Here is a 22,530-nt window from a genome sequence, read left to right as displayed (position 1 = left end):
ATTTCACAGAGCCATAACACTGATACACTGTGAGATTAGAAATCATAAACTGAGGTATCTTTTCATGAGGCCTTGAAAACGATCACAAGAATAACCATTTCAGTTGTTCCCAGCACTCTCATAGGTCAAAACAGGTTGGGGTTGCTTTGAATAATAAGCAGCCATCCCAAATCCCAGCCTGAAGCCCACCCATGTGTTTGGTGAGAAAATAATCTGTTGTGATAATTTTTTGTTTCAACATTGGAAAGTGACTCTGTGAAAACAGTGATAGCATTTCAGTTATGTGAGGTCATCCAAACTTTGCTTCTGGTCCAAGTTTCTTCCCATTCAAAACAGTGCCTGTGTTTTTGTGCCTGTCCTTTCTCATGGGCTCTGCCTTCTGTATACAACACCTGGATGCCTGAATAAATCCATGATGCAATATCTTATTTTGCCTTAGATTAGCCTGACATAAGTGATTCTTTGTGATCTTGTTTTAATGCACTTTGTATCTAATCTGAGTGAAAATGTAATTTTAAATCAATAATTCTCACACTGTGTCCTAACCAGCTCTGTCATTTTGTCAGTTGGTTGCTTTCTATATCTGTTGTGGGAAGCCCTGCCCACAGTGAAGTGTCATTGGTCCAAAATCCTTCTCCACTACTCCATAACTGTATATTTAACATCAAACACTGAGTTGCAGTATTGCAGTGCAGCATTTTACTTTTAGCATGGACAGACAAATTACTTGTCTCTGGCAATGCCTGGTTTAGGAGAGTGTCAGACTGTTCTTCCTTTTGTGTGCAATTACATTTAAATTTCATTGAAATACACACAATAACTTTGCTTGAGGAAAATATGTGCCAATACTTAAGGATCAATCAAAACCTGTAGATAATTATTTTAATAATAATTAAGGTTCACCAGTATTACATACAGTTATTGGAGTGTTCAATCTGAGGCCCAGAATCATAGTTTACCTAATTTTCTTTCAAAGGTCAATTAGACCGGCCTATTGGGTCAGCTTTTCATACAGCAGTGCTCTCCAGCTGAGAATACAGAACTGCTGATGGTGGAGTATTTTTGATGCCACTCAGTAGGAGCAAGTAGTCAGCATCTAAATCTCCCCTAGGTTTTCAATTAACATCCCTTAGATGTGGCTGCTTGTACAGAGAGATCAAAAAGCCCTCGACTAGCCCTGGCAGCCAGGAATGTAAGTAATGCTAAAGGGCATTCGTGCTCCAAAGTATAATACATTCAAAATAAAAACAGGTAAAAGGAGGTTAGTGGCAGTGTTGGCAAGAATCAAGGCCTACATATTTCTAGTCCTTATCGCCCTGCAGGCTGCAAATATCTGCTGAGGAATTATTTCAGGAGTAAAAGACTGTTTCAACACCGTATCTGGGTGTTTCTACAACCATGGGCACTTTTGGTATTGAGTATACTTTAGAAAATAAACGCCCTAAAACACACTTCTCATACTCTTACTAGTTTATTTAACTTTTCCATTAACAATTCTGTTAATTTTCTGAAATTTTGAGAGCATTTCCACCACAGTTTCATTTCCAACACATCAAATGATGTATTATATTTGATAGCATTCTGTGGTGGAAATGATGTAGATGGAAATTATTATTTTTTTAAATAAAATATAATATAGCTAGCATTTTATGTTTCCTAAATCCACACAATTAAATAATATTTTCATACTTTTTGCATAATTTGACAAAATTACAGATTGATACGAAATTATGCTAAAGATTGTCAAACTATTCAGTTGTGGAAAAATTAAACCACAATAGTAAAAATATATATACATAATTTTCAGACAATAAATATTAACATTTTTTGTTTGTATTTTCATACTCATATTAAAATTTACACTCAAAAAATAAATATTACAATATTTATACATTTTAATTTCAAAACAAAATTCCATCAAATTGAATTATATAATCATTTATCAAATAAAATAACTAAATATTTAATATTTTATTCATTTAATTTAGTTAAATATTACCCAATTCGATACAAGGGAATTTTGTTATGAAATTGAAATGCGTAAATAATGTGTAATAAATGTATTTATTAATGTTTTTAATATTAAATTAATAAAATAATATTCAATATTAATTATTTAATATTAAAGTCTGGGTCTAGTAAATGTACACATTACTGTGAGTTTCATATAACACTTGAAATATGGCTTTGTGCTTGTTTTCCTCTTTTAAAGCAGCATTATTAGTCACGTTCCACCTGCTCTAGTGGTTTTCTTCCAGGGGAGCAGAGAATGTTTTTCTCTTTGTACAACTGGCAAGTGCCTCACATTTTTGAGCTGATAAAATACTCAGTTCAAATTTAGGAATTCTGGAATCTTCTACTCTAGTGTCTTTTTACAGCTCTATGTGCATTTGGTTGGTAGAAACATTGATATTTCCAAGTGATGGTTTTAAGTGAGGTCTTATATATGTTTTATTTGAAGAATTTCTGTGACCCAAAACATATTTTGTAAAATTTCTGTTCTGAAAGAGAGTGAGTTTACTACAAGAATCAAATGTTGCTGCTGTTCATATTGAGATTCAAGAATGTGAGAATCAATTCGATAGAAACATTCCAGGGGATGAAATGTGAAGAATTCACTTGCTTAGATGAGAACATGTTTACTTCATCTGTTCTCACTCACTCATGTTTACCACAATTGAACACTGCGGTAATTGTAGGTTCTGCTTTACTGACCCAAAATGACACCGTTATACTCTCAATTGAATTGACATGAATTGTATGCCATTGTCACCTCTTCCCTCAAGACTTGGATCAGCTGTATTATATCAATGCCAAAAAGGTGTCTGTTGGCATGACATAAGTTACAGCAATCAACAAAACAAAGTCCTATAATCTACATTTTCAAAAGCAGTTTAACGACCTGCCCCTTACGTTTTAGAGTTTATAAATGATCTTTTGATGAGTTTAAAGACCACATTAAATGTTTTGATGAACTTTCTGAATAAGCTTTTTTCCTGTGTTGACATATATCCCAATGAAACAGGAAGTTGGAACTGGATATATTGAATGGCTTGTCCTTAAAATAAAACTGCCAATTTTCCATAAAAACTGCATATATCTGCTAAAATTTGAATTTGTCAACTTTTAGGAGTACACTTGCACGTAGATGGCCTCAGTCAGAGTAACAGACTTCAATTTTAAATTCATGGGGATTTCAATGAAGGAATCATAATTACATCTAATTCTATATGTAGGAGGAGCCTGTGTCTGAAGAAAGGAGACTGGGTCTGAAGGGGCAGGGAGTTCTGATGGGCAGAAAAATAAAAAGCTCTAGTTCTCAGTATGCAGGGGTGTTGGATCATTGAAGAAACATAATCCAAAACCTTTTCAGAACAGACCCAAATTGTATTGGCTTTATGTTGTGCAGAAGCACAATAGGTTTTAAAATTAACTTAAGCAACTTGAGAATATTGTTAGGGGATGCTATGAGATAAGTATAGGTGCTTAAAGACTGTGCTGTCTGCAGACACTGCCATTGTGATCATAGGTGGAGAGGTCAGAGGCAGGCCAGGGCAGGTCTTCTATTTTTAAAGCCAGGAGAATGTCAGAACCCTGTTAACACTTGGGTGGCCAGACTATATGACCAAGAGGGTCTGATATACACTGAAAACCTGACCTTAAAGAATATCACATAAGCACTATCACAGATGTATTGTTAATTGAATAATTCTGTAAATGAGTACCCTTTATTATATCTTTCAGTCACAATAAAGTAAATATTTGATGAAATATAGTTTAACCTAACAAGAAATTTATAGTGGTGCTTGCTTAGGTAAGCATCACTATTATTGTTGTTGAGAGGCGTACTTTTACTTTTGTAAGCGATCAGTCTTAAAATTTTCATTTGGCTGACAATAAAACAGTTGAAAAAACGGATTTAAATTTACATTGAAGGAGGCAACAGAGACATACTGTATCTTGGGGCCAGAATATGATAGAGACTTGGGAATGGTCTCATTTGAATTGGACCAGTAAGCAACCAACTGGCAATGCATTAGCAACCACTAGGAAATGAATAGCAACAAGTTAAGGCGATATACTTCAAGCGGAATCGGAGTGTGATGTAATTTTGAACAAAGTCTGGCCAAAAAGAAGGTGCTTTTAAGTTAATTTCGGTGGTTCGAATACAGCTCGCCAGCACAAACTCTCTGAAAAACTTTGTACCGGCTGCTAAACACCTTACTGCCATTGGTCCAAGTCATCGGTAGTTGTGACCTGGTGCTCCACCGACTTTGAGGCTGACAGCTACTATCGCTAATGTTCTTAAGTCAGTCAACAAGAACACACCGGCGTCTAGAGTTATTAGCGAGCTGGTGCAAACTTACTTATCTGCACTATAGTTCACTTAGAGACATTTTTCAATAACATGTCATGTTATTTTTTTTTTCATTAGTTTGCAAAAGGAACCAAATCTACTAAAATACTGTTAAGTGCCTATTCACACTGTTGTTTGATATGCTGCTTCATGCCGTCTGCAGCCGAAAGCCATACACACATTCACATTACAGTCTCTAATTATCATTCTTTTGTCTGTTTTCTGCTCATTTACCTGTTCGTTTGACACCCTGTTATCCACCCATCTTTGGAGTAGTATCGAAATAATCATAAAAAACAAAAACAGATGGTTTACTGGTGCATATAGTATGGCATAGAGTATATTGTTGCTGCATAGCATGTTAGCGCATTAGCGTCATGAATGCAGAATGTAAACATTACAAATTATATATTATCTACTGCATATACTGCATATTACTTTAAATCATCATTTAAACATAAACTTGGTTAAAACAGCTTCTTTTACTGATCACGTGTAAATTCTACTTGTAGAATGAGGCATGAAGTTAGTGATAACATATTTTAATGTTACATTAGTTAAGGTGTAACCTGTAGTCTTGTGTATACTCATATTTAAATTCTCCTCTACATGCCCCAGTGGCGTGACCGGTGTTTAAAGGTTGGCAAATAATTTACTGTTGCTTGAACCTTTCAAATTCTTTTTAGATCTGAGCTAAGAACGGAGGACTTCACAGTGAGTTCTGAGCCTGAAAACCCCCAATGCAAAAATATTGTTAATATTGAAATCAACTTTAGGACTTACAAAGTGATAAGTAAAATGTATTGAGCCTGTGGCTGCCAAAATGATGCTTCCCATTCAGATGTTCTGGTCTTTCTGGTTGAATTGTTTAAGGAGGTGACTAAGGCCAGATGTCAGGTTTGATAAGGTATGAAATACAGCCATACACCTCTTTTTCTCCTTCTTCCTAATCTTCCAAAAGCCAGCAGATCTTTAGTGCCTCACACCTCTCTGTCCCTCTCATCACAATGCCAGAACAGCCTCCCTCCACTCCCTCGTCATCATCCAAGGCAATGGATTTGACCCTAAGGAGTCTTTCCAGAAGCACATTATCAATGCGAACTGAAAGGACCAGTCTTTCATTATCTAACACCATTAGGATAAGGCAAGAATGTGCAGGAGCAGCAACATCAGTCAGGCCTTCAGGCAAACTTACCCCACCATCAAAAGGCTGATTCTCACTTGTAACAAGGTTCAATGAATGAGGAAGAGGGAGACAGCGATTCCAACACTCTTTATTCTCATCAACATAAATACGTTCGCATCAGGTGTAAAGGTGAAGCTTCACAGGGCAAAACATATACGGCAATTGCCAACACACAATTAGCTTCAGGTGTCTATCCCAGTCACATGCACACACACAGCTTTGCAGCATCTGCTTCTCTCTCTCACTCTACTGACTGGGCACCTCTTTATTTCCCCTGTCTTTCACTGCGAATATAGAAACAGCAATTACCATCTCAGGTGAAAACCCTTACTGCTTACTCACTCCCCCAGACGAACGCCTGACCATGCCCTCGCCTCTACATACCCCCACTGCCCGACTCAGGCCAGGGGAACCGTCTGTTCTGCCTACTCCCCCCCCCCTTTCTGGAGAGGAAGTCTGCAACAGCCATCTGCACCCCTGGCCTGTAGACCACCTCGAACTTAAACGGCTGGAGTGCCAAATACCAACGGGTGATTCTACATGCGAAGGAGCCATTGGAGCGGGGCATGTTCCGAACAGAGGGTGAATGCTCCTCCCAAAAATAGTAGCAGAGAGTGAGGACCGCCCACTTGATGGACAAGCACTCCTTCTCTATGGTGCTGTACTTTGTCTCTCTCATAGAGATCTTCCGACTAATGTACAGCAACGGGCGCTCCTCCCCCCCACCACTTGGGACAGTACAGCACCCTGACTGATGCGTCCGTCTGCAAAAAAAAAAAGGGAAAGAGAAGTCAGGGGAATGCAGAAGCGGAGTCCCACAAAGTGCAGCTTTTACCTGCATGAATGCTTGTTGGCATGGCTCCATTCTTTGGACCGGGTCTGGAGCTCCCTTTTTATTGAGATCAGTCAGTGTGCTGGTGACATCCAAATAATTCAGCACAAACCTTCGATAATAGCCAGCCAGCCCCAGGAACTGTCTCACCTCCTTTTTGGTCTTGGGTCTCTGGAAGGTCACTGCGGTTTTATCAATTTGGGGCCATACCTGACCATGACCCAATGTGAACCCCCATATACCGTACCTCCACCCACCCAATTGCGCACTTCTTTGGGTCTGCTGTGAGCCCTGCTCGTCAGAACGACCCCCAGATTCTGCATGTGCCGCTGTCAGTCATTACTATAAATAACGAAATCATCCAAATAGGCAGCGGAATATGCAGTGTGTGGTCTGAGGACCTTGTCCATAAGAGCCGATGCCCCAAACAAACCAAACGGAAGGGTCACAAATTGGTGTAAGCCAAACGGTGTGGAGAAGGCCGTTTTTTCACGGGGGATCAACATTAAGGGGATCTGCCAATATCCCATTTTTAAATCCAGTGTCGAATAAAAATGAGCCGTGCCCAACTGATTGAGCAGTTCGTCAATACGAGGCATTGGATAAGCATAAAATTTAGACACCGCGTTAACGTTTTTATAATCCACACAGAACCGGACCAAACCGTTGCTCTTCAGTACCAAAACCACCGTGCTGGACCAGTCACTGTGGGATACCTCTATTACCCCCATATCGAGCATGGCCTTTAATTCTTCCCATACTACCTGTTTCTTGTGTTCGGGTAAGCGATATGGACGACTATGTACCACTACCTCTGTGGTTGTCTTGATGTGGTGTTTTATGAGATTAGTGCGGCCAGGGAGATGCGAGAACACGTCAGAGAAAATATTTTGCAACATGGCACTCCGTACACCGTGATGGTGAGAGATGGTCTCCACAAGGAACCAGGGTGAAGTGATTGGCTTTTAGATTCACCTCAAGTCCGAGCTCCTCCCTCTCCAAAACTACAGTCACCAAGGAGACGGGTACCACCTCTCTCCATGGTTTTAGTAGGTTGAGATGGTAAATCTGACGTGCCCCGCCCCTATCCGTACACATTACCTCATAGTCAGCTTCCCCAACTTGCCGTGTGACCTCAAAGGGCCCTTGCCAATTCACGAGTAATTTTGAGCTCAATGTGGGCAATAATACAAGTACTTTATCTCCCTATGCAAACTCCCGTAGCCGAGCTCTCCTGTTATACAGCCGGGACTGTGTCACAATCACTTAAACCAGTGATTCTCAACTTGCTGGGTTGCAGGTCTGTTCTGATAAAGTTGAAGACAGCAGGAAAAACAATGCTGGCCATAAAATCTTGCATAGTTAAAATAGGCTTTTAAAGGGAGGAGAAAATGCTTCCCATGTCTTGTGTTGTTGACATCAAAGGCTATGCGTCCAATCAAAGTCCATGATATTCTGGTACAAATTCATCTATCAGTCGGTAGAAGCTAGTCAAATTACTGTAGATAGATTCCAACATGGACAGGTTGCATGACATTCCTTTATCCTCCAAAACCATGGAAAAACTATACAACGTAAACTTGCTGTAGTATAAACATGGTTTGTGCTTACCACAATTTGTTTTTCTGTGAATAATTGGCAATCTGAATTCAAGAGATGTTTAAATACAAAAATTGGCAAATTAATACATAAATGTTTGATTTTAAGGACTGTTTTGTTTCGTTTGTATGCTAAATATTTTGATCACCAACTGATATGCGATGTAACATCTGTGTCCTGAAGTAAAACCAGTTGAGAACCACTGATTTAAACATCTGAGTGAATTAATTAAATTTTCTGTGAGAACTTGTTAATCTGAATGTCATGGTATTATAATGATCTCTCTTCTTGTCTCTTCAGGAAAGCTTAAATTCTGTATTACCTGAATCATGTATGTCAGTGACTTTATATTGGTTGATCTTACACATGAAAAATTCAGCACAGTGCGGCTGTGCCTGGTTTCAGTTATGAGTCACATATAACATAACTCAAGTAGAGGAGAGGAGCCTTAGTCATGAAGCTGTCACCACTAAGGCATTCACATCTAATATCACTCCGTTTCTTATGTTGGTTTTGCTTGAGGCTGAAACAGTTCAGATCACACCTGTGTAACACTCTTCTCCCACTTTCTTACATAATTGTAATACTATAACACTTGCATCTAAATTGTCGATCACAAAGTATCACACCTGATTATTGATCTAATCCAGGTAATAAAGAAGATAAACAACTTAAAAGATCTTTTGCATTGCTATGTGATTTACAAGGTTTCAATTAGAGCCAGAATGGGTTTTACTGCTTGATAGCAAAGGAGAACCTATTTTAAAGTTCCACAGAACACCATTTCTTCTCCAGTTCTTTAGAAATCCATCTGTGCTGGTGTTTTCAAGACCCGTGAACCAATATTCTGATTGGAAAAATTATAAAGTATCATCAAAAACATTACAAATCTTCAAAGAACTATATACTAACTCATGAAAAAAAAATAGTTCTTGTTGAGAAGATGGTTCTTTTTTTACTTAAGGTGCTTCAAAGAGCCAACGAAGAACCTTTATTTTTAAGTGAATGTAGTACAACCTTTCCTTTCATCCTTCTCTTTCATCCAAGACAAAAGTCAGATTTCAATTCTAAAGAGGAATTATGTGCTTTCACAACACTTACAATGAATGGAATCTCCCCTAGTAAAGGCTCTTTTGTGAAATAAGGCAAAAAAAAAAAACTTTAAACATCTTATGAAAAAGCATAAGTAACCAACTGAGACTATAGTGAATATTAAGTCAAACATCTGTAAAACAACTTTAGATTCAATTCTAGGCTAAAAAACTGATATTTGAAATTACATATTGCTTGATATTTTTCATTCTTCCATTTCTTGCTATACGATGATGAACCGTCAACAGCCAGATGTTACCCAAAACTGAACAAACTACTGTACTTGTGGTGATGCCTCCAATTAAAGTTTAAATGCTGCTGTGATTTACAATAAAACAAAACAAATGGCTTATACATTGCCTCTCAATGGCAATTTTAATTTTAATTTCTTACTTAGTAAAAGTAAATATACCTCTTTGCCACATGCTTTTCTAATTAACACCAAAGCAACACTAAAAACTGTAGTTATTAACAACAACATACAGTATATGTTATAAAGTTTGTGGGTAAAGCTTGTGGGTTTTAAATTTTAGCACAGCTTTGCCAGCTAAATTTACTGTAATGACATCAATCTACCTATGGGACTCATTTGATGATAGTTAAATGCATTTTTTGAAGATAACGCCGACTGTGCTCATCCAAGCAGATAACACCGCAAAGTTCAAATTACAGGTTTCTAAAAACCCTTCAACACCTCAGCCAGACAAATTACTACCTGTCCTGCAAATCCAGGTGTTGCGTAGAGCCGACTGAGTCATAGACTGTAACTCTATGTATCCAAAGCAGCAAAGCATGTATTGAGTCATACCAGCTTACCTTTTCTCCATGGTGCAAGGATGGCAAAAGACTTGTGCCAGTTGAACACCGTGCTTGACTTCCTCTTCTTAAGACTCATTTTGCACGTCCACAACTTCAGCAGCTTTGAGTGACAGCAGGAACAGAACTCCTCTATAGCTTATTCAAGCATGCCTCATACCGTAGTGTTGAATGATCTTCCTTCTTAATTGAGTGTTTAGATTGTTGAAATGTCCCATAAAGGTGTGCTGCTTGGGTTAAATCCTGTTTTAGACATATTGGCAGAATAACTTCATACTGCCTTCCACACAAGTGTATGTGAGAGAAGGAGAGAAGGAGCCTGGTTGTGCTTCAGGGTGCTTGCCGGACTGAGTATGTGAGTGAGTCGTGTGCTGTCTATCCTCTCACTGAGTAGAATGAGCAGGCTGCCTCCAGCAGTACCATTTGCAGCTGGAGGAGGGGTGACGGATCGCTGGATATAGGGAGGAGAAAGACTCTAGAGAAAACCTTTGTGTGTGTGTTGGAGAAAGGGAGAGATAGTGGAAGAAGTTGGAAAATGTTTTGCAATCAAATGCCAGTGAATATGCTATCTTTAAATCCTTCTCAGAAGACATTGCTGGAGGAATTCACCATATTATGTTGGCTTGACAAAGTAAAAATGTGAATAATAGGGGCAATCCCAAAAAGTTCCGTAGACTTACATTGACAAAATGTCAAAATCTGTCTGTCTATCTATCTATCTATCTATCTATCTATCATCTGTCTATCTGTCTGTCTGAATAACACCTACAGTAAATAACCTTCAAACATCAAGGTTTTTTAAAGCTTACTTAAACTTTCAGAAAAGTCTTTGTCAAGCCAACATTCAAAGTTTGGCTTAACTTTCTTTCTAGTTAGTATTTGTGATATCAGAAAATAATAAAGAATTGTGAAGCTGACAATGTCCTCTGAAAAATACACAAAGAAATTCAGGCATATTCACAGTAGTTGAAACAAAGTTGGAAGTAAATTAAACTGATTTACAGTATACTACTACAAAACATATTGCTCTCACAGCCTATTGTAAATTGTGATTAATTTGTTTTCAGCTTATAGATTAATCATGTTCATTTAAACCACAATATTCTACTCAGTTATGCATTAACCTAAAAGCTTACATAGACCAAAATTGCATATTTTATTAATCAATATTAAAGTGTACAAATATTTCAGTCCATAGAAAAAAATATGGAATTCAGAGTCACCCATACACTACAGCTTTCATGGCCACAATGGCAGGCTTTCTCAACTGTCCCTTACTTCAGATGTGGGTGGGAAAGTAGGTTAGAAATGCAATGCAGCTTTATTAAATGAAACATCCCATTGTTCTGGGAAAAACAACACTGTAACGTGCCACATTTATCAAGGTTAGGTTTTTTGTTTTTTATGTAAAATGTTTATTAAGGCCTAAATATACCTCTGAAGACAGATAAGGGTTGTTTTTTTACACATTTGACATCTGAAGCCATTCATGTACCCTGTGTTGTTTTGGTAAAGAACAGGTGAGGATATCAGTGGGGTGACAGACACCGTAGTGGTTAGACATTGCCCTGGGCTAACTAAGAAGGAACTAAGAAGGTATGAATGAGTAATTACCTGAAACAGGCCTGGACAATGCTGCGGTCTCCAATTGCCGTCTCATTGTCAAGCAAATGAAGAACATGAAAAGCCATTAAGTTTAGCTAGATTTGTAATGCCTGTTGGACATGATTACATTGCCACTAGATTACATGAAGTCTTTGTTGCACAATCAACCATCAAACTAAATGTGACTTTTTTTTTTATCCCAAACCCACACAAAGTTTCCACAAAAAAAAGCCACAAACTGACGAAACTAATATCAGTGCTTGTCGTCATGTGCCATTATTTTTTCCGTATAGTAAACATTTTGTCCAAAACAAATGACTAAAAATAAATACATAAACAGAAATATTCACCAAAAATTGCCTTGGCGAAGCCTTGCCTGGATTGGTTGTTTAGGAGTTTGAGGGAATATAACCTTTAGTAGTTGGAATACTTGGTCAGTTTAAAGAGAGCGGTGTGAAGGGATGTAGGGCTCACCAGAGACTATATAGCCAGAGACAGAGCACTTGTATTAAAATGAATAGGAGAAATTTGAACACCCAATATAGTGTGTGTTGAAAAGAAGATCCCACCTTACAGATAAAAGAGCCAATCACCTTTTAGACACAGACATCATCTTGAGAATGCGCATCCGCATTAGCCAGACAAGCCTGAAAAATAGTGGGGGGGTTTTCTTGATCTGAGCTAAAGATACCGTTGTTGTCAGATTTAACTGCTGATTTGAAATATGTTATATGATTGTAATCTCGACCATCCATTACAAATAGCGAAGCTATTAGCTTAACTACATTTCTGAGTAGCGAGACGGTAGCTTCGCTAGTTTTTATATCAAGTAGCTTTTCAGTAGCAAAGCTATATTTTTGACATGGTAGTGCTGTAGCGTTGAGAAAAGCTACACAGCTACATCATGCCTTGTACCCGGTGTTTACTAATGCCAGTTTTGAATCAAAACTAAAGATGTCCGATCACAAATGAATCGCTCATCTGAGTTCTTTAAAATGAATTGGTCACACGTGATAGGAAAGCAGTCTGAATTGGTTCGCGATTCAATCTGATTGACTCAGAAAGCTTGCGCTTGCGCTACTGAATCATTTGTGCACGCTCTCACTTGTCAAAACGCTCATGGAATATTGTAAAATACGGAAAATAAAGATAACGCTGGTTCCAGTGGATCTACAATCAGTGAAAACTAAACCTGAAATTTGGCCTCTGATGATATATCCTGTAATTCTGTGTCTAGCAGCTGTATTTCTGTATTGTATAGATGAATATATAGATGAATAGTATACTGTATGTAGGCAGAATTTTTATACAGGAATGTGCAAATGAAATTATGTTTAAATGGGTATGGGTTTGTAAAGGTAGTAGTATAAATATGAAAAATAAAATGTAAAAATAGTGACTATAAATGTTGAACACATGGGTTTGTATAAGTAGCATGTCTAAATATAAATTGACATGTTTGTTTTGTTTTTACGTGCACATAACCGGTACGTATTGCACCATACTGTAATATACTGTATTGAGGCTTTGATAAACATCATATGAATTTTAGGTGCTTTGTCTATGACAGTATGCTCTGTGCATCTGCGGTTGAAAAAATTATGAAGTAGCTTAAATGGAGCAAGCTACTTTTGGCATGTAGCTTGTAGTGTAACTTGCTACTTTCTCTGAAGTGTAGCTTTTAGCATAGCTTAACTAATTTTTCTATTGAGTAGTTTGTAGCTTAGCTTGCTAAAATTTTTTATGTAGCTTGCCCAACAAGTTTTTCTCTTTTCAAGTGACTGTAATAATCGTTTGCCTTGATACTGATTCACAGTCTCCACAGTTTTTAATCAAATTACTGTGTAATTTAACAATTTCTTTTACAAAAAACATCAGGTAAATATGCATTACAATGTCGCTTTTCATACCAGCCCACATAAAAATATTATCCATTCCAGTTATGAGAATATTTTGCCAAAAAACGTGCCTTCCACAGCAATCTCCCATTCATTCCAATGGGGAGCTCTGCAGAGCTTGTCAGAGCAAGCAACCATAACTAAGGGGAGTGGAGCTTAGCAAAGGGTCAATTAACAAGCTTGAATTAAGAAAAAATAAGAATCTGTAGTAGCGCGTAGCACTACAGACATTTTTTTTTTTGTTTTTTTGTTTTTTTGGTAACTGTAATTATCTTCACTTGTTGTGGAGAGGGAAATTAGAAACATAACTAGAAATGTAATTACTTCATTCCCTGACCCTGGCAAATATAAAACATCAATCAAACAGAATCAAATTTTAAAATCTTACTTGTTTTAAATGTTATTTAAGGATGGCACTAATGCAGAAGAACAGCAGCACAGAAATGTCTTTAGAAACCATGAATCACGATTCCAAATGATCAGCTGAAGAACACATACCATAAAATAATATCCTATTATTAGAGTTTGTACAAGATCAGCTTTGGCAAGAATTGGATTTCAAATTATTTATGGTAATGTAATTTTCTATCAAGTCTATTTGAAAGTAATCTGAAACAATGCAATCACTGTGTGTGATGAAGAATAAATTTGGTGTCATAAAGACCCCACAATAACACCATAAAGACCCCATTATGACTCCTTAGAGGCCCCATTATCATGTAATAAAAACTGTATGATGACATCATAGAAGCACGATTTCACCATTATGACATCATAGATATCATTATGGCATCACTGTGACATTATAAATACCCCAATATGACTTCATAAAGACTTCATTATGACATTATAGAGGCACCAAATGACATCAAAGATCCACCGTTATGATATCTTAGGGGCCCCATTATGATATCATAAAGACTTCATTATGATATCATTGAGACCCAGTTATGACATCATAAAGTTTCCCTGACATCATAAAGACCCAATTATGACATAATTGAGGCCCATTTGTGACTGCATAAAGGCCCATTATGACATCATAGAAGCCTAATTATGATATCATAAAGATCCCATGACATCATAAAGATCCAATTATGACATGATAGGTCTACCATTATGACATCATAGATGACCCATTATGACAACTTAAAAAACCCATTATAACACCATAGAGGCCCCGTTTTGATTTAATAAAAACTGTATTATGACATCATTGAAACACCATTCCACCATTATGACATCATAGATACTGTATATTATGGTATCATTGTGATATTATAAAGACACCATTATGACATCATAAAGACTTTATTATGACATCACAAAGACCCCATGATGACATCATAAAGATCCCCTGACATCATAAAAACCCCATTAAGACATCATTAAGGCCCAATTATGACTTCATAAAGACCCTATTATGACATCACAGAAGCCCCATTATGACATCATAAAGACCGCATGACATCATAAAGACCAAATTATGACATCATTGATGCCCAATTATGACATCATAAAGACCCCATTAAGACATCATAGAGGCCCCATTATGATGTCATAAAAACTGTATTATGACATAATTGAAACACCATTCCACCATTATGACATCATAGATATAATTATCACATCATTGTGGCCTAATTATAACATTATACTGTAAAGACCCAATTATGACATCATAGATCCACCATTAAAAATCTAATTTTTAATCATTTTATTTTTTTATTTCTGTCTCCATTGTGACTAATTACCTGTTTTACATCTGTTTTATAAGGGAATAAGAAATATGCATTTCCGAAAGTCTTGGAAGTTAAGATTGGTGCCATCATTTAGTTTACCTCTGAAGCATGCCTGGACTGTCACAGATTTTCTGTGCTCGCTGACTCTCCTGAATTGGCAAATTACTTCAACTGGTTTACTAACATTTCTTTTAACTTTTTTAAGAATTTTAACAACCTTTTTGCTTTTTTGTGACAAATGATGTTTTTAAAACGTCATGGTTACTGGTGTAACCTCCGTTCCCTGATGGAGGGAACGAGACGTTGGTGTCGATGTAGTGGCACTAGGGGTCACTCTTGGGAGCCCGAGACACCTCTGGTCTTTGATAAAAGGCCAATGAAAATTGGCGAGTGGTATTTGCATGCCACTCCCCTGAACATACAGGTATAAAAGGAGCTGGTATGCAACCACTCATTCAGGTTTTACGCTGAGGAGCCGATATAAGGTCCGGCCATTTCAGCGGGTAGTTCAGCGTTGTGGCAGGAGGGACCAACGTCTCGTTCCCTCCATCAGGGAACGGAGGTTACACCAGTAACCATGACGTTCCCTATCTGTCACTCACTCGACGTTGGTGTCGATGTAGTGACACTAGGGGTCCCTATACAAAACGCCACAAGGCTGAACTGTGTTACATGAACTGGCGGTGTGTGGTGGGCAGACTTGCTGTGTGCCTCATAGCCAGCAACCAGGTCGACACATAACCTCCCCCCAATACAGTTATGAGTGTCGAACAGCCCTTTTTGGGGACAAGTCGACTACCCAGAGATAGAGACAGGCTTAACCCAGTCGTGGCCTCTTTCCCCTTCTCTTTTTCCACTCCCTAAAAAAGAAGGGGGATTATCTGACTGGGCCGCCAGGTCTAGTCGGGGGTGTCCCTCCCAAGGGGAGGGGGGGATATTTAAGTGGAAGAATACATCACATGGTCTTTCCAACCATGTGGAGAGCCTTCAAGGTAGATCCTGCCTGGGGGAGGAGTTACTACAACATGGAGACTGGGGCAGAGGGGCTCTGCCCAAGGAAGACGCAGTTTGCCAGTAGGGAAACGAACTAGCGGAAGATACAGATTGCATGGGGTTAGCCTTACAGGGAACCGCCACATGCGGAGCACCTACCCCAGAACTGGGCTCTTAGTTAGCGCGTGTACTGGGCCGGCAGCGAGTCTCTCCGAAAACTCGCCTGCCACAGGGCTCGGAGGAAGTCAACTAGGGAACAACTTTTGTGAACACTACTGGGAATTAACAGCGCACGTCTTCAGCTCAAAAGGAGGTGGAAGGCGCTATGTGCAAGCGATACACCCGGCCGGCTATCCCGGGCTTATCCGCTTGTGTTGCATGCCACTACCTGGGATGAAACCGGTTCCACCCGGAGGTTGTAGAACCTTGCAAAGGTGTTGGGTGTTGCCCAGCCTGCTGCTCTGCAAATGTCTGTTAGAGAGGCACCTCTGGCCAGGGCCCAAGAAGCCGCTACACCACGGGTAGAATGGGCTCGTAGCCCTACCGGGGGCGGCATGTTTTGGGCGAGATATGCCATAGTTATGGCATCAATGAGCCAGTGGGCGATCCTCTGCTTGGAGACAGCACTTCCTTTCCACTGTGTAACAAAGCAGACAAAGAGCTGCTCAGAGATTCTAAAGCTCTGCATGCGATCCAAATAGATGCGTAAAGCGCGCACCGGACACAGCAACGACAGGGCTGGGTCTGCCTCCTCCTGGGGCAGCGCTTGCAGGTTCACCACCTGGTCCCTAAAAGGAGTGGTGGGAACCTTGGGCACATAGCCCGGTCAGGGGTCTCAGGATCACGTGAGAATAGCCCAGACCGAACTCCAGGCACGTTTCGCTGACAGAGAACGCTTGCAGGTCACCTACCCTCTTGATGGAAGTGAGCGCAGTCAGGAGGGCAGTCTTCAAGGAGAGTGCCTTAAGCTCGGCTGACTGCAAAGCTCAAAGGGGGCTCTCTGTAGACCCTGAAAAACTACAGAGGTCCGATGAGGGAACGAGGCGCGGCCTGGAGGGATTCAGCCTCCTGGCACCTCTTAGGAACCTGATGATCAGATCATGCTTCCCTAAGGACTTACCGTCGACTGCGTCGTGGTGTGCTGCTATGGCAGCAACGTACACCTTCAAGGTGGAAGGGGACAGCCTCCCTTCCAACCTCTCTTGCAGGAAGGAAAGCACTGATCTGACTGCACACCTCTGGGGGTCTTCCTGACGGGAAGAACACCACTTAGCGAACAGACACCACTTAAAGGCATACAGGCGCCTCGTAGAGGGAGCCCTAGCCTGAGTGAACGTGTCTACCATCGCAGGTGGGAGACAGCTTAGGTCTTCCATGTCCCGTCCAGGGGCCAGACATGGAGATTCCAGAGGTCTGGGCATGAGTGCCGGATGGTGCCCTTTCCCTGAGAAAGAAGGTCCTTCCTCAGGGGAATTTGCCCGGGGGGAGCTGTTGCTAGGAGCGTGAGGTCCGAGCACCACGTCTGGGTGGGCTAGTAGGGTGCTTACCAGGATGACCTTCTCCTCGTCCTCCCTGACCTTGCACAGGGTCTGTGCGAGCAGGCTCACTGGGGGAAAACGCATATTTGCAAATGCCAGGGGACCAGCTGTGTGCCATCGCGTCTATGCCGAGGAAGGCCTCGGTCAGGGCGTACCAGAGCGGGCAGTGGGGAGGATTCTTGGGAAGCGAACAGGTGCACCTGTGCCTGACCGAATCGACTCCAAATCAGCTGGACCACCTGAAGGTGGAGTCTCCACTCTCCCTTGAGGTTAACCTGTTGTGACGGCGCGTCCGCTGAAGTGTTGAGGTTGCCTGGGATGTGAGTGGCTTGCAGCGACTTGGTGCTGCTAACTCCGTTGGAGGAGACGGCAGTCGAGTTGTGACATACAGCGGGAGCACAGACCGCCTTGGCGGTTGACATATGCTACCGCTGCCGTGCTGTCTGTCCGAACTAGCACGTGCTTGCCCTGGATCAACAGCCGGAACCTCCACAGGGCGAGCAGAATTGCCAGTAACTCGAGGCAGTTGATGTGCCAACGCAGCCGCGGACCCGTCCAGAGGCCGGCGGCTGCGTGCCCATTGCCAACAGCGCCCCAGCCCATTTTGGAGGTGTCTGTCGTGACCACGACGCGCCTGTAGACCAGTTCTAGGGGAACACCTGCTCGTAGAAACGAGAGGTCGGTCCAAGGGCTGAAAAGACGGTGACAAACCGACGTAATGGCCACGCGTTGTGTCCTGTGGTGCCATGCCCGTCTCGGGACTCAAGTCTGGAGCCAGTGCTGAAGCGGCCTCATATGCATCAACCCGAGCAGGGTGGCCACCGCCGAGGATGCCATATGCCCCAGGAGCCTCTGAAAAAGTTTCAGTGGAACCGCTGTTTTCTGTTTGAACGCCTTCAAACAGGCCAGCACCGACTGGGCACGCTCGTTCGTAAGGTGCGCCGTCAAGGAGACTGAGTCCAACTCCAAACCGAGAAAAGAGATGCTCTGAACCGGGAGGAGCTTGCTCTTTTCCCAGCTGACCCGAAGCCCTAGTCGGCTGAGTTGTGAGAGCACCAGGTCCCTGTGTGCGCATAACACGTCTCGAGAGTGAGCTAAGATTAGCCAGTCGTCGAGATAGTTGAGAATGCGAATGCCCACCTCCCTTATCGGGGCAAGGGCAGCCTCTGCAATCTTCGTAAAGACACGAGGAGACAGGGACAGGCCGAAAGGGAGGACTTTGTACTGATACGCCTGACCCTCGAACGCGAACCGCAGGAAGGGTCTGTGTCGAGGAAGGATCGAGACGTGAAAGTACGCATCCTTCGGGTCTACCGCCGCGAACCAATTTTGATGCCGGACGCTCGCTAGAATCTTGAACGGGAGTCTGTGTAAAGCCCGGTTCAGTACCCACTGCCTTTTTTCGGTACAATGAAGTAGGGGCTGTAAAACCCTTTCTTCATCTCGGCTGGAGGGACAGGTTCTATCGCATCCTTCCGTAGGAGGGTAGCGATCTCTGCGCAAGGTAGCAGCGTTTTCATCTTTCACCAAGGTGAAGTGGACACCGCTGGACCTGGGCGGATGCCCGGCAAAGTGAATCGCGCAGCCGAGTCAGATGGTCCGGACCAGCCCTCGTGACAGACTGGAAAGCGCAAGCCATGCGTCCAAGTTCTGTGCAAGGGGGACCAAAGGGACAACATCATCGGATGTACTGGCAGGTGGGTCCTCGTGGCGGGGCGGAGCTCGAGGTGCCACACCACGTCGTGGCCGTGCTGAGTCCGAGGACATCGAAGCCTGGGATGGGGGAGGAAGAGGCCTGTCCTCGTGACCTGTGGAGACTGTCACATCGGGGGCGGATTTGTGCCACAGCTGGGCGCTCAGGGCGGGAGACCGCCGCTGGAGCGCCAACCTGCCAAATGGAGTGGTGGACGGTGGTCGTGATGCCAGCCGTACACACCGGATATGTGACCCAGGGAACAAGGAAACCACTCTTGCTGAGCTCTTGAGTACTTCAGCCACTTGGGCATGCAGCGCAATTAAATGCAAAAGGTAACAAAAAGATGAAGATCTGCTTACCAGCTCCAGAGCAGCGGGTTTCGTTGTCCCTGGGTCGCCCATCTCAAGGGCACTTTGAAGCCTTTCACGGGTTCTGGGTGGCCGCGAGACGGGTGGCATCTGCTTCCTGCGGTGGGCTCCACGCCGGGGCCAGGCCGAAGGGGCGGGCTGCGGCGGAGCCGGTGCAGTCACCGCAGGGGGACGCCCTTGACGATGAGTAGATGGGGTGTGGGATCTTGAGCCACACTGGGGCAGGATAAGCCGGCTAGCATCCATCTACTGCTCTACCATCAAGAACTGCTGGGCAAAGTCCTCGACGGTGTCGCCGAATAGGCCTGCCTGGGAAATGGGGGCAGCAAGGAATCGTGTCCTATCGGCCTCACCCATCTCGACCAGGTTGAGCCAAAGGTGGCGCTCCTGGACCACTAGTGTGGCCATCGTCCGCCCTGAGAGACCGCACCGTCACCTCCGTCGTTCGGAGAGTGAGGTCGGTCGCCGAGCACAGTTCCTGCATCAATCCCGGGGCAGAACTACCCTCGTGCAGTTCCTTTAGCGTCATGGCGGACTTGCAGGAGAGCCATGGCGTGCAGGGTGGAGGCAGCTTGTCCAGCGGCACCGTAGGCCTTGGCCGTCAGAGATGACGTAAACCTACAGGTCTTGGATGGGGGCTTTGGGCACCCGCGCCAGGTGGCGGCGCTCTGCGGGCATAGGTGCACCGCGAGCGCCTTTATCCACCGGGGATTGCCAAATAACCCTTGGCCGCCCCACCATCGAGGGTAGTGAGAGCGGGGAAGCTGAAAAGATCGGGACCAGGCAGTAAAAAGTGCCTCCCGTGACCTTGTCAGCTCTTCATGCACTTCCGGGAAGAAAGGAACGGGGCGGGGCGTGGCTTTGAGCGGCGCTCGCGGCTGTCCGGGAAAGCATGTCGTCATCTCCGCGTCAGCCTGTGACTGGGCGATCGACCCCGAAGGGAGGAGCCCAGCTGAGGCTTCCGACTGGACGAGCCCGCTCTCCAATGCTGCGCTCGAGAGCTCATCACTTTCGCGGGCTCCGAATAAGAGGTCGAACTCACCGTGAGACGAGCCGGCGGACTCACCCGGAAGCCCGTTCGGGGCAGATGAGCGTGCTGGGGAATGGGAGGTCCGCGGGGGGATACCCAGCAGAGGCGGTCCCATTGGGGTCCCCAAATCGCCCCCAGTGCTAGCCGCGCTGGCCTCAAACCCGTGGGTAAAAGGACCGAGGCGGGAGCCTCTGGGGTGGCTCGCTTTCTTACGAAGGCGAGCCACGACCGCAACGTTGCCATGGACATATTCTCGCAATGAGAACGCTGTCTCCGCGTGAGCAGTGCCCAGACACGAAAGACAGTGATCGTGACTGTTAGAAGGCAAGAGATAACGAGCACAGCCAGGAATAACACACAATCGGAAAAGCATCTTTAAAAAGACACGTCTTTAAAAAGACGTTCCGTGTGTGCGCTCTTTTAGAGAAATATATACTCTTTTAGAGGGGAAAAATGCTCTTTCAGAAAATATACTCTCTAGTTTTTCTGCCGGGGCATTCTCTGCAGTGCACCAGTGCAGAGGAGGGAGAAGCCGCTGAAATGCGCCGTCAGATCCAGCAGAGGTGAATGAACAGTAGTATTCAGCTCAGTGAGCATGACCGTTCGGCTCCGAAGAGAAAATCTGAATGAGTGGTTGCATACCAGCTCCTTTTATACCCGTATGTTCGGGGGAGTGGCATGCAAATACCACACGCCAATTTTCATTGGCCTTTTATCAAAGACCAGAGGTGTCTCGGGCTCCCAAGAGTGACCCCTAGTGTCACTACATCGACACCAACGTCGAGTGAGTGACAGATAGGGAAGTACAATTATTCTAGGTAGTGTGTCAATTAATATGATGTCATAGAAACTGCATATATAATAATGCTACAGGAATTAGAATAAAATTATGTTTAAAATACTGTAAGAAGTATAGCATGTCACACAGCATATCATGTCAAATTTTCTTATAATACTGCTTTTTTGTTTATTTGTTTGTTTGTATGTTTTTTGAATAATCATATTTTTTTTAAAATAGTTCTTTTGTCCTCATTTATCTCAAAAAGCTTGTTGGCTGTCAGTCTAATGGCTAAATTGTGGTTTATAGCATCACAAATTTCTCCCTAAATAATGCACAGCTTAGATCGTCTTGCGGGAACTACAAAGTAGTTTAATACTGTAAAAGTCCATCATTCTCCTGAGAATCTAACATCTCAGGGAGAAAAACAAGAAGAGATGTTTATAAATGACTTGAGAGCTGTACATCTTGGCTTATTTATTAAATAATAAAGTCCAATCAGATTCAGAGTATAAACGAAACCATACAGGCCTCCAATTTGGCAAAGATCTTTTGAATTAATACCTTTGCTGATAGTGAGGGCATATCTGGTTCAGATGTCCAAATTCTTTATTCTGTTTGATAGATTTCCATTTTTATGCTCTCATATCAGATGGTTTCATGGCTCAGTTTCAGGCATTCCCTATTGTATCGATAAAAATAAGAGATACATTTCACAAAGACATTCATAAAACCTTCAGCCACCAAGCCCCAAAGCACCCTTTACTCATTTTGTTTGATTCTGTCACTTCAATTTGATTTAAAATGCCCTTGATGATGTCAGACAGAACAGCATATATTTTTACAGCTGCAGTGAAGCCGGACAGACCCCCCGTCACACCCCAAACACCATTTTTCCTAAACTCCCCAAACATTTTCCCTAATCTCATTTCCTCATATTGAGGACTGTGCAACAAGGACATCAAATGGAAAAGTGGGCATCGGTTAAAAGTGGATTTTT

The 22,530-nt window shown here is 42.6% G+C and overlaps 1 protein-coding gene across 1 annotated transcript in view; it reads right to left on the bottom strand.

Moving 5' to 3' along the window:
• The window catches only part of LOC127413650 (uncharacterized), a 47,875-nt gene extending 37,593 nt beyond the window's left edge, over window positions 1-10,282 (bottom strand). Inside the window, exon 1 of the mRNA XM_051650943.1 lies at window positions 9,883-10,282. Within this exon, the coding sequence (XP_051506903.1) occupies window positions 9,883-9,961 (79 nt within the window). The 5' untranslated portion in view covers window positions 9,962-10,282. The remainder of the gene's footprint in view (window positions 1-9,882) is intronic.
• Between the last annotated feature and the right edge of the window lie 12,248 nt (window positions 10,283-22,530).

Source organism: Myxocyprinus asiaticus, chromosome 23 (genome assembly GCF_019703515.2).
Source record: "Myxocyprinus asiaticus isolate MX2 ecotype Aquarium Trade chromosome 23, UBuf_Myxa_2, whole genome shotgun sequence".
In the NCBI taxonomy this organism is placed as follows: Eukaryota; Metazoa; Chordata; class Actinopteri; order Cypriniformes; family Catostomidae; genus Myxocyprinus; species Myxocyprinus asiaticus.
This window is presented reverse-complemented; position numbering and strand designations above follow the sequence as displayed.